We start from the raw sequence: 20,160 nt of genomic DNA, 5'->3' as shown, positions 1-20,160 counted from the left end.
GAATCATGTAATAAATGAAAGTGTTAAACAAACCAAAATACTCTGTGAAATATTTAGATGCTCTTATCTGGGGTTAAGCTGTTAACTTGTGGTTTCTGAGGCTGGTAACTCTGATGAACCTATCCTGTGCAACAGAGGAAACTCTGGCTCTTCCTTTCATAAAGCGGTCCTGATTAGAGACAGTTTAATCATTATATTTCTGATGGTTGTTTTTGATTTGCGTTTTTGATGATACTTTTAAAGTTTTTGAAAATTGTCAGATCAACTCACCTTCACTTCAAATATTTTTTCTTGCCGTAATCTGGATTAGAACATTATTCAAATATTCACTATTCACTGTATACCTGTAGCTCTACCTCTTCACTACTTTACAACTGATGCTCTTAAACACATTAAGAGACAAGAAATTCAATTAATTAACTCTTGATGAGTTCAGCACAGCTGTTAACTGAAAGCCTGAATTCCGGGTGACTCTACCTCATAAAGCTGACTGAGAAAATCCAGCACAGCAAATTCACCTGAGTTAAAAATCTGGTGTTGATGAAATATTTGAGAGTAGAGAGTCAATCTGACTATTGCAAGAGTAAATCCAACTCTGGATAGAGTCGTATAGGTTTCTATTCACTCCCAGTAGAAAAACAAGCAGTGTAAAAACAGAGTGTTAAACATACTCTCCTTAAAATGAACTCTGAGAGTGTTAACACAAATATTATTCAATTCTAGGACTTAGGTTAACTCCCAGAGTGTTACCCTTATTGACTAACCGCACCCACAGTTTTTTTTAAACTTATGGAAGCCATTTTACAGAACACACAAACGCAGCAGGAACAAAGCAACATCAACTCAAGGAAGAGCATATAAGGTAACATTAAAATTAACCAGTAAGTTATAACTGTTAGGTTACAAATTACATTGGTAAATGCTGTAACAGGTTACATTTCTGTAGAATCTGTTTGAATATAACGTTAGATAGGTTACACTTTTGTTAATTAAGTTAATTAGCTAGGTTATTTTTGTGTATGGTGTTTAAGTAAAGGACAGGCGTTGAACTTGGTGAACTTAGGTCTGTCGTGTGCTTTGTAGGTTAAAGCTATTAATTAACATTTAAGTACTTCTTAGCTAACACTTGAACTTAATGTAAAAATAAACTTGGCGAGTGAACTCGGGGCTGGGGCTGGTAGTTAGCAGTGTTAGTGTGCTGAATGCTAGCGAGGTAACTCGGGGTGTGGGGCTGGTAATTAGCTGTATTGGCGGGCTGAATGCTAGCGAGGGAACTCGGGGTGTGGGGCTGGTAATTAGCTGTATTGGCGGGCTGAATGCTAGCGAGGTAACTCGGGGTGTGGGGCTGGTAGTTAGCTGTATTGGCGGGCTGAATGCTAGCGAGGGAACTCGGGGTGTGGGGCTGGTAGTTAGCAGTGTTAGTGTGCTGAATGCTAGCGAGGGAACTCGGGGCTGGGGCTGGTAGTTAGCAGTGTTAGTGTGCTGAATGCTAGCGAGGTAACTCGGGGTGTGGGGCTGGTAGTTAGCTGTATTGGCGGGCTGAATGCTAGCGAGGGAACTCGGGGTGTGGGGCTGGTAGTTAGCAGTGTTAGTGTGCTGAATGCTAGCGAGGGAACTCGGGGCTGGGGCTGGTAGTTAGCAGTGTTAGTTTGCTGAATGCTAGCGAGGTAACTCGGGGTGTGGGGCTGGTAGTTAGCTGTATTGGCGGGCTGAATGCTAGCGAGGGAACTCGGGGTGTGGGGCTGGTAGTTAGCTGTATTGGCGGGCTGAATGCTAGCGAGGGAACTCGGGGTGTGGGGCTGGTAGTTAGCAGTGTTAGTGTGCTGAATGCTAGCGAGGGAACTCGGGGCTGGGGCTGGTAGTTAGCAGTGTTAGTTTGCTGAATGCTAGCGAGGTAACTCGGGGTGTGGGGCTGGTAGTTAGCAGTGTTAGTGTGCTGAATGCTAGCGAGGTAACTCGGGGTGTGGGGCTGGTAGTTAGCTGTATTGGCGGGCTGAATGCTAGCGAGGGAACTCGGGGTGTGGGGCTGGTAATTATCTGTATTGGCGGGCTGAATGCTAGCGAGGGAACTCGGGGTGTGGGGCTGGTAGTTAGCTGTATTGGCGGGCTGAATGCTAGCGAGGGAACTCGGGGTGTGGGGCTGGTAGTTAGCAGTGTTAGTGTGCTGAATGCTAGCGAGGGAACTCGGGGCTGGGGCTGGTAGTTAGCAGTGTTAGTTTGCTGAATGCTAGCGAGGTAACTCGGGGTGTGGGGCTGGTAGTTAGCTGTATTGGCGGGCTGAATGCTAGCGAGGGAACTCGGGGTGTGGGGCTGGTAGTTAGCTGTATTGGCGGGCTGAATGCTAGCGAGGGAACTCGGGGTGTGGGGCTGGTAACTTAGTTAGCTGTGTCAGTGTGCCGAATGCTAGCGAGGGAAATCGGGATGTGTAATCATTAACTTAATCATAATTGTAATGATGTAGTTGTGTGTGCAGCATCCCCTGGTAAATCCCACATCAAACCCCCCCAAAACCAGAACCACGGCAACCGGCGCCCAGCCCTACCAACCTGCTGGGGCCAAAACCTTTCAGAACAGTTGGCTTGGTGACAAAGTATTATATCACTTTGTAAAAAGCAAAAAATTTAACTGTGTATTAACATATTGGCATGTTTCAACAAATAACGTTACTTGAATGTTTGTGCAGATCGTTATATCAAGATGTGAATATACTTAATGTTACAAACATTTATTTATTACCATATTCAGGAGAGATTTTGAACCCAATTTTATGCCATATCTCACATGTGGTGGTTTTGCTGATAAGACAGAGTGATAATTTATTAGTAAATGTTCACAACCTTGACTTTCTTCCCTGTAGGATATGCTAGCTAAAGTTGAGTATGGAGGAAAACAAAAATACATCAAGATTCCACAGTCTGAGGAAACCTTGGAATACCAAAGATTTCTTCAAGACAGTCAGTATATATTTTTTTACTTTGCAAAAATACACAAAGGCAAGAAAATAAGTTTTTTGCCTACTAACAACTAACAAAATCATGATCTGAACACATTTTTTTTTTCAATTTATAAAACTGTTACTATTCCAAAATATTTTTGTTCTAGTTGCCACAAAATTTGGTCTGCAACCTGAAAACCTGAAAGAAGATCAGCTCGTCTTAACTGATGAATCAGGAACAGAAGTAGATGAAGATATCTTCGAGGACCTTGTGAAGTCAGGTGTACTGAACTTCAAATTTTCCTTTAGACAACCAGTTCTAGGTAAGCCTATTTGGTCATTGGAATTTTGCTGATAATAGAAAAACATAACACAAAAAGAGCACATTGGTTGTTGGTTTATAGATTTCCTTAAATTTATTAATTTGTTCATTCATTAATTGTCTGTAATTGCTTATCTAATTTAGAGTTATGGTGTGCTTGGGGCCAACTCCGAATCACAGGTTGCAAGTGGAAAACTTAATTTTACTACTAATTAGTACTTTTTTTATTTCCTAGATCTGGAAGTCCAAATTGTTAGTCAGGAATCATCTTCTTCTGTAGTGTCAGACACTCCATTATCCCCATTGTCATCCAGTTCATCCGACTCCACAGTCATCCTTGAATCAACAAAGAGAAGGAGGGTAGCAGAATTGATGGATCGGGATCAAGCAAAACATGTAAAATTCAGTGAAGATATTTTGATTTTAATATTGCCAAGTATTAAGTTTTTGTATTTATATTCTTTTGAAGTCTTGGGGTATTCTTATTTAGGAAATGTAATATTGCTTTCAATTATGTTTTTGAAGATGGTTGAAGATGTCCTCAAGGCCAATCCAAAGGGTGAAGAAATCTTCATGGAGTATAACAAGACCAAAACTCTTACAGATGGAAAACGGAAACAAATGGTGAACATCCTGGTGGCTGATATGATCGAGACACATGGGTAAGACATTCAAGTACATTTAAAGAATAAGTCCATAAAATTTAAGGATGTTATTTATTTATATTCTTTTTTTATTCTTTTCTCTTTTTTTTTTTAGGAGGATTCCACCATCAAGTGCACGAACTAATTATGCGCTGGGAATTGTGACTCTGTTTCCATACCTCCAAGATCCATACTCTGAAAATGGATATGTAAGTTAACGTTAATGTTAAACAGAGGACCCAAACTGCTGTTTCCCAGTAATTGGTATTTATCAGTTTCTTTTTTGCCTGTGATTTTTTTTCTGTCCAAAACAGGAACACTACTACGATCCTGTGGGTAACACTGGCTACCTAGCATGGAGGATTAAGACTGTTCAGCGGAACTCCTCTGTTGGCTCCCAGAGTTATTCAAGGCCATCTTATCAAGATAGTCCAAGAAGCAGACGAGAAGCTCTACCAGATGTTGAACAGCTGTTTGGTGATGAGTGCAGGGAGGCTTTATCTACAATGAGGCACTCAACAGATGAATCTGTGGTCAAAGAGAGAATGAGGGCAACTTTCCAGTATAGACAAAAGCTGGTTCGTGATAAAGATGCGTCAATGTCTGTTCTGGACAACTTTCCTCGTTTCCTTGACATTCCTGGATTGGTAAGAAAAATCAACTAAAATATAAGACAGGTCTTCACATGTTTTTGGACAACCTTTGTACAATTAATCATGTATGGAAATTGTGTGTCTACTTTTTAAAAGATTGACCAGGACTTTGCCATGATGTTTGGAGATGAGGTGTCCAGTAGGTTTCTAGCGAAGTGGCCTACTTTTTTCAAGCCCAGAGTCATAAGCGACTGCAGGACACTCGCCCCAAATCAGTATGCTGAGGAACTGCTGTCAGCAATTGAACCCCAACCTGAGGATATCTATGGTAAATGGAATTTTTTAATCCCCAAAATAATTCTAAAGATTTTTCAATTAATTTGGCAATTAAATACTGTTTCTTAAACCTTTGTTCTCTAGGTTGGGACAGTGACATGTCAGCAATTCTCCTGCTTCTACATCTACTTCCCCCAACTGCGAGAGGCCAGAAAAAAAACAGCGAAGATCAGTTCAGCCCAGGCAGCTAACCATCTTGTGCGATACATTCCAGTATGTACTGTTTAACTTTTTTTTTTTTAACATATTTTTTGGTGTGTCTTGTCATTAGAAACCTTTGATTGGTAACAAAAGCGGCACAGTGGTCTGTCATACATAGCTCAAGGATTCTGGGGGAGTGGGTTAAATCCCTGGCTCGGATCACTATTAAAACACCAATGTTAGTGTGTCAGCAATTGAAATATATTGCATTTCAAGGTTTGTATTTGCCCGTGATGGGCTTGCACCCTGTCCATAGTGTATTCCTTCTTTGTGCCTAATGATTCCAGTTAGGCTCCAAACCCACCTCGGCCCTAAAAAAGTATGAGTTGATGACAGAATATGAATGAGTAAATAAATTAATGAAAGAATGATTCAGAGAACATTTAGAATAATATTTTTCACTTCTGGTCCAGATGGGCCTCTGCCCTGCATGCTGTAATTTTCTATTCACTCAATCACACCCACTTTAACCTGGGGTTAACTTTGTCATTACATTAGGTTTGTGGGCAGCAGAAGAATCTCTTTAAATGTGCAGATTTGAGAACCACTGATTTAGACATAACAGAATATATATATTTTTCTAATGCATTTTCATGTCTAATTATGTAATGGCAGTGCCAAACATCCTCAAGGAGAAAATAGTATTGTGATCATTGCTTGCCCTGACTTGTAATATGTCCAATATTTCTATTCTATAGGAAGGAGCCAGTCTCACTACCTTCCTTGAAAGAGCTGAAACGAAACAGCCCTTCCTCCTCTGCATTGGTGAGCAAAAGAACAAAATCTTAAAGTTCTACATCATCATTGACCAGAAGGCTGTTCCATGCAAGGCTCAGACATCGGTGGCTGCTTTTGATGAGCTATTTAAAGCTCACTATGTCTTCAGTCTCTCCTATGATGAAGCTCTGAGCAATTTTTATACATTTGTGCAGACCACAGTGTATAATATTGATATTGGAGTTACCAAGGAGAGCCCTCGGGTTAAGGAGCTTAGAGCAAGACTGCTACAGCACAACATCTGAACAGTTTGTTGGAATTGCCAAGGAGATCCCCTGTGTTCAGGAACTTGGAGCAGCAAGACTGCTTCAACATAACAGCTGAACAAACAGTTTGTTGAAAATGTTCACATGTTTTGTTTGTAAAGTGCACCACCGTAGTTGTTTGCTCCTTTGTCAGCATTTGAAATTTCACCATGGCTTATATCCTGGCAAAAGTTTACGTTTGAAATGTGGAGAGCGAGGATGTTCTTTATCATTTTGTACTTACAGTGGTTTTAGGAAGCACCTGAACAATATACATAGGGACACCACCCTTCCCCACGTGGACACTACCCAGGATTTCACTACACAAAGTGAAGATGAGGTGCAGTTTTCAAGTAATCAACCACAAAGTTCAACTTCTGTTGCTATTTCGGAAGCATTTCATGTACATTCACAGAGTTCTGATGGTACGTCCCAGCTGTCATCTATGTGTGGTTCAATTGTTGCACATTTACAAGCAGCAGGTATTTGTGAAAGCACTGTTCAAACAATTGTTAGCTCAATGGAAGAAGTTGTTAATGACATTCACAACCAAACACGAGAGGCAGTTCGTAAAACCTTTTCTCCTGAAGAAACAAATTCAGATGTTTTAAAAACGAAAATAGAGCACTGTTTTGATCAACTTGATAACCCTTTTTCTGCATTGAACACAGAGGCTAAGAGACAAAAACATTTTAATGAAAGATGGGAAATAGTTCAACCTGAAGAACATGTCCTTGGGGTACGAATGGATGTACGAAGAGATAGAACTACAGGAATATACAGTGAGTTCCCTGTAACAGACAAGTATATGTATGTGCCAATTCTTGGTACTCTCAAATCCATTTTCAAAAATGAGGAAATAAGAAAAAGCTTTTTGCAAGAAAAATTGAGTGAAAAGGGCATTTACAAAGACATTAATGATGGTTCGTATTTCCATAATCATTCCCTGTTCTCACAAGAGAGGCATGCTTTACAGATTTTGCTCTATTATGACGATTTTGAAACCGCCAACCCTTTAGGTTCCAAGAAGGGGGTACACAAAATAGGTGGTGTCTATTTTACTCTGAAAAATCTACCACCTAAATGTAACTCTGTGCTAATGAATATACATCTTGCAACTCTTTTTTACAGTAGCGACCTGAAGACATATGGTTTTGATGAAATATTGAAGCCTCTTATTGATGATCTAAAAATTTTGGAAACCCAAGGAATACACCTTCCTTATTTTGAAAAACCATTGTTTGGCTCAGTAATTCAAATTACAGGAGATAACCTTGCATTAAATGGCTTGTTAGGTTTTGTGGAATCATTCAGTGGAACACATTTCTGTAGGTTTTGTTTGACTTGTAAGGAGGATATACAGTCTGTATTTACTGAGGATGATCCTGGTGTAATTTTCCGTTCAAAAGAACTTCACACTGAACATTGTAAGGTACTTAGTGAAAATCCTGCTCAACATTCAGTAAGTGGTGTTAAAAAGAATTGTGCATTCAATTCTCTACAGTATTTCCATAGCTCTGACAACTATGCTGTTGACATAATGCACGATTTGTTAGAGGGTGTCGTACAGTATGAACTTAAGCTGCTTTTTCTTTACCTTATTAAACAGGGTTATGTTTCTGTGAACACATTGTCTGACAGGATACAAAGCTTTAATTATGGTTACCCAGAACGCAAAAACAAACCAAGTGGCTTACAATTGGATGACAATAGCAAACACCTAGGTTTGAATGCTGTACAGTCATGGTGTGTTCTACGCAACACACCCCTTATATTTGGTGATGTAATTGAAAGGGGTAACAGTCACTGGAAACTACTTCTCCTTTTAATACAGATAGTCAACATAGTGTTCTCCCCAATCATTACTGATGGCATGATTTGTTACTTGAAACATTTGATCTGTGATCACCATAATATGTTCAAATTACTGTATCCTGATAGGAAATTGATTCCGAAACACCACCTGATGATACACTATCCACGGTGTATTAAACAAATTGGCCCTCTTCTACATATTTGGTGTATGAGGTTTGAGGCTAAACACCGTGTTTTTAAAAGATCTCAAAAAAATTTCAAAAATCTCATAAAATCTTTAGTAAAGCAGCATCAGCGTCAAATGGCATGTCAGTATGAGAACTATAACTTCAAAAGATTTGAGTTTGGTCCTACAAGAACACAAGCACTCTCTAGCTTAGAGGGTGGAGAAGTACTTAGACAGACATTACAGTTGGAGGCATTTTCTGTTGTTTCAACTACTAACTGGGTCAGAAATTTTGGTACTGAGTATGAGGTTGGTTTGTTCATTTGCACTGGATCATATGACCTTCCAGAGTTCAAAAAAATCTGTTGTATAATAATACATGAAGAACATGCATTCATACTAGCTGGTAGTACAAACACACTGTACTTTGATGAACACTTTAATGGATACTCTATTGAGGAGAGCTGTGATGTTTTTTCTGTTGTTTGTATAGACCAGCTTACTTATTTCAGGCCTTTTGATAAGCAGTATTCCAATGAAGATGGTAGCAGGGCTTTCATTGTACCATATTGTTATATGGTGGAAACATGTTTTTGAATGTTTTTTTGAAAGTGGTGCACATGTTCAAAAATAAATGTTAAACATGTCAAACAAGTCAAGTATGTCATTCTCTTTTTCAAGCTAAAGTAAACTAATTGCAGACTCTCAAACCTGCAGTATGCAAATCAATATCAACATAAAGGTAACTCCTGTAGAGTAAAAATTGACAACATAACATAGTCAGTTTATAACACTGCACTCAGGTGTTAAAAAAACTAAACACTAAGTAGTGTTGGACAGTGTTCAGTTTTAACTCTCCAAAGAGTCTCTTCATAACACTGCACTCTGGTGTTGAAAAAGCTCAACACTAAATAGTGTTGAACAGTGTTCAGTTTTAACTCTCCACGGTGTCAAAACTAACAATATCACAGTGTTAACATTCCAACACTTTGAAAAGTGTTAAAAGAACACCCTGGGGAGTGGACCCATATAGACACTTTTAAAGTGTTGAAATTAACTCTCTAAGAGTTGTTTTGTGCTTGCTGATTTTGCTGTGAGCCAAGATCTAAGCAAGCGGAGCTACTGTGAAAAATCTAAAATATAAAACATATTATGGTTTACCACTTTTTTGTTTACTAAATAAATCCATATGTTTTTCTTAATAGTTTGAATGAGTTTGGTATTAATCTACAATGCAGAACATATTTAATAATAAAAAGCACTGAATTTAGCATGTGTCCAAACTTTTGACTGGTACAGTATTTATACAAACTTCACTCTTCCTATCAGAAACGGTTTGCCTTCAGAGTTTTGTTTTTATTATCATTTGAATTGATAAAATAATGAAATTATATTAATTGATTGACAAACGAGTCATGTGGCACCTAAAATAAGTATTTAACCTAAAATGAATTAATTAATCAAGAGTCCCATAAAAATCTATAAGAGTGTATTACATTCAAGTTTAAAGTGTTAATTTTTTCATGTCCACATTAAAAGAGACAGTTTATACAGTAGAATGAAAATTTTACTTTATTGATCCTCCACTAACAGACAAACTATTAAACTATTAGAATAAAACTAGATAATAACAAAAAAACTAAACATGAAGAACAATAAACATATAAAAAATATACATAAAAATGTAGCCTAGTACCAATAGGTTTTGGTGCAAAGGAGCCTGGGATTTGGAAAGGGATTTGGAAGTTCTTTTTTATTTCATTAAAACACATTGTTAAAACGTCTCCTAATTTAACAGTTATTTCCATTTAAAGACTTAAGTTTATTTATATGCATTTGGTTGTTTAAAGTTTGAAATAACTGAAATGTTTTACAGAGGAAATTAAAGTGCTTTCTTTATGGCATCACTCCCAATGACCCCCTTTTAACATCTTTATGAGTCTGAAACAGTGAAAGATATTTTTCTAGTAGTGTGAACTCTGAACAATAGGGGGCGATCACTGACCACATTTTTTACTCATGCAAAATACACCACTGGATGTTAATATTAATATACTAACACTATTGGACAGAGGAAAAGGGCATGTAAATAATATATATTTTCATTCTGAGCTTCAAATAAAAAGCAGGACATTTCTTCTCTTATGATTATTTTACTTTTTTCATCATACAGAACTGAATTTACAAACTTTAATCCCATTAAAGAGTTATGGAGCTGATGATAGCTAAATGCTGCATTCTTATACTGATGCTAACACAAGGTAGGATAGATTTATTAATAAATTGTTATGTGAGAGTGTTTTAATACATTTATCATTGAGTTTTATTGGTAAATGTTTTATTTTACAGATATTATAAATGCTGAGATCAGACTTGAGCAGTCTTCTGCTGTGGTGAAGAAACCTGGAGAAACTGTGAAGATCTCCTGTATAATAAGTGGATACAGCATGACCAGCAACTACCTGCACTGGATACGACAGAAACCAGGACAAGCTCTGGAGTGGATTGGTCGGATGGATACTGGCTCAAATTCAGCGATTTATTCAGATTCCATGAAAGATCACTTCATACTGACTGAGGACGTTCCCTCAAGCACACAGTTCTTACAGTCCAAGAGTCTGAGAGCAGAAGATACTGCTGTTTATTACTGCGCTCGAACAGACACAGTGACTAAAACTGATGAAGCAGCTGTACAAAAACCACACACACACACACACACACACACACACACATTGAATAAAGTAATACAGCTTGTGTAAATATATACACACTCTCAATTACACAAATATATTTAAATACTCTCTATAAGAACTTCTGCTTTTTCTAAATATCTTAATAGCAGATACAGACTTTTGATTTATGCAATATGGGTAAAACAAAAATGTAGTACTGAATTTAGTTTTTTAAAAAGCCAGTACCCAGGTGCACCTCTAGCCCTTTCTTAGAGGGGGATCCTCTGTGTATTATTATACAGAGAGAACAGGTGTGTTACTTTCATTTTAAACAACCCAATATTCATGGTTGAATGTCTGGCAACACACACACACACACACACACACACAAACATTGAAACAGTAAATGTAAGTGGAGTTATAAATATAACTTAATTTTGGAAGGTTGATCCACACCCTACTCTCCTTGCTAAATTTTCTTTCAGGATCAATAAAGTATCTATCTATCAAAGCTGCCCCGAGCTCCTGCCCAAAACCTTCCAGTTCGAGGGTGTGGAAAATACTAGCAAATTACAGGTTATTGACATTTATTGTTAGTGAAAGAGTCTATAATCTACGCAAATTATCACTATTAGAATTTTCACTATTACAATCTTCATTTTCAGAGAAAATTGGTCTTGATAAAGTCATGGAGTTCAATGCTGTTCATACACTACAGCACTTAAAAAAAGACTCTGAAAATACTTTTAACAGACTAAAGTCTGACACTCTCTCACATCTCACCAAGGGCGTAGGAGCGGGCTTGATATTGGGGGGGACAAATTTGCCAATATGAACCCAAGCCCACCCAATAGTTTCCTAGAACAACATTTGTGGAAATTACTTTTAATTAAAAGTAAATTATTATTATAAGGTGATTTTACAACCTAAACATGTTACTCCACATTACAGCTACTGTTGTTAGAAAAATTATGCAAGCAATGTCTGAGTTATCACCTAATATTTAAAATAATATAACAGATTATTATTATTATTATTATTATTATTATTATTATTATTATTATTATTATTATTATTATTATGTATTGGCATGTCAATTCTGTTGTATATTTACATTTTCTCCTGCACTTTTATTTTTTTCTACTGAGAGCTCTTCTTAAGATGGTGTCCTTTTATGTAAAAGAATGTAACTTTACGTTTCATAGAGACTTTTATAAACGTCAGGATATGTGGTCTTACTGTGAAATACAAATGAACAGAAGTCACGTTACAGCAGTGTTTCTCAACCCAGTTCTTATATATTCTACTGCATATTAAAACTGTTCTGCATATTCTAGAGCTTCCTCTGGTGGATATACATGATTAATTTAGGCTCCATAGGGGGCTAAAGGATTTTAACAGGTAAACTCAGTAAATGACTGTTTATTAGCTGATCAGGTGGAAAACACTAGTTTAGGGCAGTGATCGGGGTTAAGTAACTGCTTTAAACTACCAACTTAAAGTACTGTACGAAATTCTGGCGATCATCTACATCCAGCTTCTAGATAACTAGTTAGTTAAATCAATTTTCGTTCATTATAGCTCACAGTAAGTCCTGTAATCCTAAATGAATAAACAGTTTGAAAATTAAAGTGATTAGCTGATCAGGTACAGGGAAACATTACATATATATTTTATTTTTTTCCTTTAACCCTGACTCCCAATCTAGCTAATTCCAAAGATAAGCTTACACACTAACACAGCTGCAGTTTATTAATCACAGTGGGTTTAAACTGTGTGCTGCTTCAGAGACGTGTATTTTTAACCAGCTATCAGAAACATATCATCACAGTTGAAGTGGTTAGCCTATCGTTACCTTTCTTTTAGAAAAATCTCCGTATATCCATCTCTCTTTTAAAATCAGCTGAAGCTGCTGCGTCCCGATCCCGCTGCTAAATCTCACAGCGAGGGGGCGGGGCTTCCCCAACAGCAAACTGCCTCTGCTCCGCGCGCCGCAAAACCAGCAAGCTGATTGGCTGTTTCTACGGAGAGGCGTGACTTAATACCTGAACCGGCTCCGTGATTGGTCCGGTCTGTCTCCTCATTAATAGTACAGCTGACCTGAGCGAACTGATATCATTTTTGGGGGGGACAAATGCACCTGTTTCTAATATTCCCCCCGGTTCCTACGCCTATGCATCTCACTATTTGCAAGACTGCAACTAGATTCCTTCTGAGATTATTTCAATATATATTACATATTAAGCTACAAAAAAAATTAGTATATCAATACTGTGATTTATCAGACTCACAACTTTTGTTCCCATCATCAGTTTATTTTTCTGCCACATTGTTAGTTCTTGATATTTTTTCTATAGAATTTGGTTCAACTCCCCAACCTACAACCTTGTATAGCAAAAAAAATCACAGTTTTTGTATGTGTTTTTATTAAACTTGTTTGTATCGTAAACACACAATAAGACAAATACTGTACATATTAAAGTAAGAACCAATATAAGGCATATTAACTGCAAAATATTTGCTTTTTCAAATCGTTTGTAAACAGTCATGTAAAATATTCTTGCCTTGCTGCTTCCCACAGCTCTTCTCCTATTGGTTGTTGACATTGTTCACGTCACTATTTGCATGAGACAAGTCTCAAGACTTACGATAATATTAAATATGGTTGATTTTATCTGAACACCAAGATGAGAAACTAAAAGGACTAAAACTTTCAGTTCTAACCTCCTTAAACTGACTCTAGCCAGACTCTCGTGATTTTATCCTGACTCTGGAAATTGGTTAGGTGTATGATCAGCGTAACACTGCTGTTCAAGAAAAAAGAATCACTAAAAGCTGGACTAAAAGCTGAACAAAGGTTGCAGTTCACCACATTGATAAAGAATAGTCTACTTGAAGAAAATTTGTCTGATCAGAATTTTAGCGCACTGATCCAGGTACAGGAGTAACTAGAACATGACCAAAGGTGACATCGTACAAAACTGCATTCCACACCATGACACCTGGCCTTCTGAACATGTGACAAAAAATCAATGATTTTAGTTCTGACCACAATGTCTCTCCACAAACGGATGTGTTGGTCGGCTCCACCGAGTCAAATGTGGAAGTTTTCACTGAAAATGTCGCACTGAAATTCACACAGTCACACAGTCACTCCATGACAGTTTGAAATCCCTATGTGTTAAACACAGTGTTACTCCTGTCTGCTGAATCCTCCTGGTGTGCAAAACTAATGGAACACATTTTATAATCTACAGAAAATACCATACTTAACTTTGTTTTCCCTTAGAAATGTAATAAAACGTGTAATTTAACCCAAATTTAAAAAAAAAAGAATATATGTATACATGAAAAATTCAAATATGCGTAATGTCAACACACATTTGCATCCTATAGTTCTTTACATAATTAAATACAAGCCCCCAGCTCCCCCTCACCACTCCCACCAACTGCCCTCTATTTAGGAGATGATACACTCTCTATTACACTCTGAGAACTGAGAGAAGATCCCACAGATCCAACTCCAACACCAACCATGTTCTCTACAGCTCTACTGATCCTGTGGGTTTCTGTATCCTGTGAGTTATTTATTAAACAGATTTTTACATTATATTATTTTTATGTTTCATCTCAAATTGTAATATTTTAATGTATAAATGTATTTATGATCTACAGATGTTCACAGTGTTGAACTGATTCAGCCTGGTTCTATGATGGTTCGTCCAGGTCAGAGTCTGACCATCAACTGTAAAGTTTCTTATTCAGTTACAAGTGAGCATACAGCCTGGATCAGACAACCTGCAGGAAAAGCTCTGGAGTGGATTGGAAATATCTATAGTTGGGGTAGCACAGCTTACAGTGACAAACTGAAAAACAAGTTCAGCATCTCCAGAGACACTGGAACTAACACAATAACATTACAAGGACAGAACCTGCAGACTGAAGATACAGCTGTGTATTACTGCGCAAGATACACACAGTGATACACACTAATGCACCCATCATACAAAAACCCAGAAGCCTTAATTTTAAGCAGATTTTAAAAACTTTCATAAGATCACACAAGTCATTATTTATATTTGTTTTTGAATGAACATACCATGTTGTTTTAATCCTTTATGAAAATGTTAAGACTAGATCTGTTTATCCTTAAATAGAAAAAAGCAAATAATATATAATAACACTGGGAAATTAAATATTGAAACTATATGCAACACATGTTTTCTTGCATTTTGAAAAGCTCCAGTGGTCCCATAGCATAAATACCTAAAATAGTTTTATTTTATGAATAAAATGAGGCATTAAAGGTACTAAAACTTTATACAGGAACATTTTTAATCATCAGCCAGTTCTTCACCATCTTATTCTTTGTTTTATTAAACGTAAAGAATATTTATAAACTGTAATGTTTTAGATAGCTATTCTTCTGACAATAAATGCTCCAATAGCTCTAATATTTATAAAGCAGGATAGTTAATGGTTAATTTAACTGCTTGGTTAGACACTACCACACTAATGCCAGCCTTAAAGTGGTTCTGATGAGAGCCAGTTTCATCATAACGCTTTTAATGGTCTTTGCAACTGAACTTAATGATATTTTTAAAGTTCTTTAAATTTGTAGGATCAACTCCCCTTATTTGTACTTTTGTACTTATAAGTACTTTTTTCTTTATTTAGTTGAGTATTTCTTGCCATAATCTGGATTAGAACCTTATTAAAATATAACTATTCACTGTATACCTGTAACTCTACTCACTACTTTACAACTGATGCTCTCAAACACATTAAAAGACAAGAAATTCAAGTAATTAACTCTTGATGAGTTCAGCACAGCTGTTAACTGAAAGCCTGAATTCCAGGTGACTCTACCTCATAAAACTGACTGAGAAAATCCAGTCAAGATGTGCAAAACTGTCTTTATCTAAGCAAAAGGAGCTACTATGAAAAATCTAAAATCTAAATTAAAATATAAACATTTTATGGTTTACCACTTTTTTGTTTACTAAATAAATCCATATGTTTTTCTTAATAGTTTGAATAAGTTTGGTATTAATCTACAATGCAGAACATATTTAATAATAAAAAGCACTGAATTTAGCATGTGTCCAAACTTTTGACTGGTACAGTATTTATACAAACTTCACTCTTCCTATCAGAAACGGTTTGCCTTCAGAGTTTTGTTTTTATTATCATTTGAATAGATAAAATAATGAAATTATATTAATTGCTTGACAAACGAGTCATGTGACACCTAAAATAAGTATTTAACCTAAAATGAATTAATTAATGAAGAGTCCCATAAAAAATGATAAGAATGTATTAAATTCAAGTTTAAAGTGTTAATTTTTTCATGTCCACATTAAAAGAGACAGTTTATACAGTAGAATGAAAATTTTACTTTATTGATCCTCCACTAACAGACAAACTATTAAACTATTAGAATAAAACTAGATAATAACAAAAAAACTAAACATGAAGAACAATAAACATATAAAAAATATACATAAAAATGTAGCCTAGTACCAATAGGTTTTGGTGCAAAGGAGCCTGGGATTTGGAAAGGGATTTAGAAGTTCTTTTTTATTTCATTAAAACACGTTGTTAAAACGTCTCCTAATTTAACAGTTATCCATTTAAAGAATGAAGTTTCTTTATATGCATTTGGTTGTTTGAAGTTTGAAATAACTGAAATGTTTTACAGAGGAAATTAAAGTGTTTTTTTGCGGCATTACTCCCACTGACCCCCTTTTAACATCTTTATGAGTCTGAAACAGTGAAAGATATTTTTCTAGTAGTGTGAACTCTGAACAATAGGGGGCGATCACTGGCCACATTCTTTATTCATGCAAAATACACCACTGGATGTTAATATTAATATACTAACACTATTGGACAGAGGAAAAGGGCATGTAAATAATATATATTTTCATTCTGAGCTTCAAATAAAAAGCAGGACATTTCTTCTCTTATGATTAATTAACTTTTTTCATCATACAGAGCTGAATTTACAAACTTTAATCCCATTAAAGTGTTGGATTATGGAGCTGATGATAGCTAAATGCTGCATCTTTATACTGATACTAACACAAGGTAGGATAGATTTATTAATAAATTGTTATGTGACAGTGTTTTAATACATTCATCATTGAGTTTTATTGGTAAATGTTTTATTTTGTAGATATTATAAATGCTGAGATCAGACTTGAGCAGTCTTCTGCTGTGGTGAAGAAACCTGGAGAAACTGTGAAGATCTCCTGTATAATAAGTGGATACAGCATGACCAGCAACTACCTGCACTGGATACGACAGAAACCAGGACAAGCTCTGGAGTGGATTGGTCAGATGGATACTGGTAGAAATTCAGCAGAATATGCAGATTCTATGAAAGATCACTTCATACTGACTGAAGACGTTCCCTCAAGCACACAGTTCTTACAGTCCAAGAGTCTGAGAGCAGAAGATACTGCTGTTTATTACTGCGCTCGAAGAGACAAAGTGACTAAAACTGATGAAGCAGCTGTACAAAAACCACACACACACACACACACACACACACACACCAGAAACATTATAGTATTAAACCCTGCAGAAATTATGTGTTGTAATTAATCTGTTATTTTACTAAAAAATAATAATCTTTGATTGTTAAACTTTTAATCAAATTTAAAATGTGGATCTAACTTTATATAGTATAAGTGTCTGTATTCACTATGTATTGAATAAAGTAGTACAGCTTGTGTAAATATATACACTCTATCAATTACACAAATATATTTAAATACTCTCTATAAGAACTTCTGATTTTTCTACATCTTTTAATAGCAGATACAGACCTGATCTGATTTTTGTGTTTAAATATTTTTTTGTAGTTTATATAAAATAGACATTCTGTACTGATTTATACACCATGGCTAAAACCATTTTTAGGGGGTTCCTCTGTGTATTATTATACAGAGAGAACAGGTGTGTTACTTTTATTTTAAACAACCCAATATCCACGGTTGAATGTCTGACAACACACACACAAAAAATCTACATAGTAAATGTAAGTGGAGTTATGAATATAACTTAATTTTGGAAGATTGATCCACACCCTAACTCCTCCCACTCTCCTCCCTTTATAAACCCTCACTTCACTTAAAATACTAGTAAATTACAGGTTATTGAGATTTATTGCTAATGAAAGAATATAAAATATATGTAAATTCTCACTATACACTACACGAGTTTGAAAAGACTCAGAAAAAACTTTTAACAGATTAAAGTCTGACACCCTCTCACATCTATAGACCAGTCACAGACTTTTTACTCACAGGATAAGATATTACAAAGACTGGGGATCTTATAGGATCACTATTTGCAAGACTGCAACTAGATTCTTTCTGAGATTATTTCCCATCATGCCTTTGGGTGGATAATAGGTACATATTTCCTATTTATTTACAAATAATGTGTACATCAATACTGTGATTTATCAGAGACTCACAACTTTTGTCTCCATCATCAGCTTATTTTTCTGCCACACTGTTAGCTCTTTTTTTTTAAATAATACATTTTGTGTTCAACTCTGTCTATAAGCTTCCTCCCCTTTTTTCTACAACCTTGTACAGCAAAGAATCACAGTTTCACTGTTATGTATTTGCCTTTGTTTTATATAGAATTAATGCAATTAAAAACATCATTCTTCAAAATGTGTATTTATTAAACTTGTTTGTATCATAAATAACTCTGCACAATAAGACAAAGTAGTGCAAAATAAAATAATTTTAATTATAATGACTTTAAAGTACTACCTTTGTTCATAATAATTGTACATAATAAAGTAATAACCAATGTAAGGCATATTAACTGCAAAATGTGTTCGTTTTAAAATCGTTTGCGAATAGACACGTAAATAATTCCTGCCTTGCTGCTTCCTGTAGCTTTTCTATTGGCTGTTGACTTTGATTACATCCCTATTTTTGCGTGAGCCAAGTCTGAAGACTTATGATAATATTAAACACGGTTGATTTTATCTGAACACCAAGATGAGAAACTAAAAGGACTAAAACTTTCAGTTCTAATCTCCTTAAACTGAACCATTGAGAAGACGTGACCGCAGCTCGACTGCAGCTCGACTCTAGCCAGACTCTCGTGATTTCATCCTGACTCTGGAAATTGATTAGGTGTATGATCAGCGTAACACTGCTGTTCAAGAAAAAAGAATCACTAAAAGCTGGACTAAAAGCTGAACAAAGGTTGCAGTTCACCACATTGATAAAGAATAGTCTACTTGAAGAAAATTTGTCTGATCAGAATTTTAGCGCACTGATCCAGAAACAGGAGTAACTAGAACATGACCAAAGGTGACATCGTACAAAACTGCATTCCACAACATGACACCAGGCCTTCTGAACACGTGACAAAAAATCAATGATTTTAGTTCTGACCACAATGTCTCTCCACAAACGGATATTTTGGTCGGCTCCACCGAGTCAAAAGGGAAAGTTTTTTCACTGAAAATGAAATGTCCCACTGAAATTCACACAGTCACACAGTCACTCCATGACAGTCTGGAATCACTATGTGTTAAACACAGTGTTACTCCTGTCTGCTGAATCCTCCTGGGTGTATTATTTCTGTTCATTCTTTATTTGCATAATATATCAAATAAATAAAGAAATACAAATTGTGGTAAATTGTGTGCAAAACTAATGGCACATAAAACAATTGTTATAATTGTTGTAAGAAAATACCATATTTAACTTTATTTTCCCTTAGAAATGTAACAAAATGTGTAATTTAACCCAAAGTGCCCAATTTTTTGAATAAGTATATATTTACATAAAAATTCAAATATGCGTAATGTCAACACACATTTGCATCCTATAGTTCTTTACATAAGTAAATACAAGCCCCCAGCTCCCCTCACCACTCCCACCAACTGCCCTCTATTTAGGAGATACACTCTCTATTACACTCTGAGAACTGAGAGAAGATCCCACAGATCCAACTCCAACACCAACCATGTTCTCTACAGCTCTACTGATCCTGTGGGTTTCTGTATCCTGTGAGTTATTTATCAAGCAGATTTTTACATTATAATATTTTTATGTTTCATCTCAAATTGTAATATTTTAATGTATAAATGTATTTATGATCTACAGATGTTCACAGTATTGAACTGACTCAGCCTGGTTCTATGATGGTTCGTCCAGGTCAGAGTCTGACCATCAACTGTAAAGTTTCATATTCAGTTACGGGCTCTGCTACAGCCTGGATCAGACAACCTGCAGGAAAAGCTCTGGAGTGGATTGGACACATCTATAGCAGTGGGAGCACAGCTTACAGTGATAAACTGAAAAACAAGTTCAGCATCTCCAGAGACACTGGAACTAACACAATAACATTACAAGGACAGAACCTGCAGACTGAAGATACAGCTGTGTATTACTGTGCGAGACTCTCACAGTGA

General features: G+C 36.2%; 2 protein-coding genes across 3 annotated transcripts; both read left to right on the top strand.

Annotated features, from left to right (window-relative positions):
• The first annotated feature begins 510 nt into the window (after positions 1-510).
• On the top strand, positions 511-8,688 carry LOC125784356 (uncharacterized). 2 transcript variants are annotated; one of them, XM_049467715.1, is made up of 10 exons: positions 511-862; positions 2,858-2,954; positions 3,103-3,258; positions 3,493-3,653; positions 3,783-3,919; positions 4,017-4,110; positions 4,216-4,548; positions 4,651-4,822; positions 4,915-5,043; positions 5,730-8,688. In XM_049467715.1, the coding sequence occupies exons 2-9, from the start codon at positions 2,861-2,863 to the stop codon at positions 5,019-5,021; spliced, it is 1,254 nt and encodes a 417-aa protein (XP_049323672.1). In that variant the 5' UTR covers positions 511-862; positions 2,858-2,860; the 3' UTR covers positions 5,022-5,043; positions 5,730-8,688. The 2 variants fall into 2 exon arrangements, with proteins under 2 accessions (XP_049323672.1, XP_049323671.1); XM_049467714.1 differs by lacking the exon at positions 511-862 and adding an exon at positions 1,795-1,894 and having other exon boundaries at positions 1,952-2,954.
• A 1,512-nt stretch (positions 8,689-10,200) lies between these two features.
• LOC125784505 (Ig heavy chain Mem5-like) lies at positions 10,201-20,160 on the top strand. Its single transcript, XM_049468266.1, has 4 exons — positions 10,201-10,295; positions 10,384-10,724; positions 16,935-17,058; positions 19,853-20,160. Exons 1-4 carry the CDS (start codon positions 10,244-10,246, stop codon positions 20,158-20,160), a joined length of 825 nt encoding a protein of 274 aa, XP_049324223.1. The 5' UTR covers positions 10,201-10,243.

The sequence above is a fragment of the Astyanax mexicanus genome, chromosome 19 (assembly GCF_023375975.1).
Source record: "Astyanax mexicanus isolate ESR-SI-001 chromosome 19, AstMex3_surface, whole genome shotgun sequence".
Classification (NCBI taxonomy): Eukaryota; Metazoa; Chordata; class Actinopteri; order Characiformes; family Acestrorhamphidae; genus Astyanax; species Astyanax mexicanus.
This window is presented reverse-complemented; position numbering and strand designations above follow the sequence as displayed.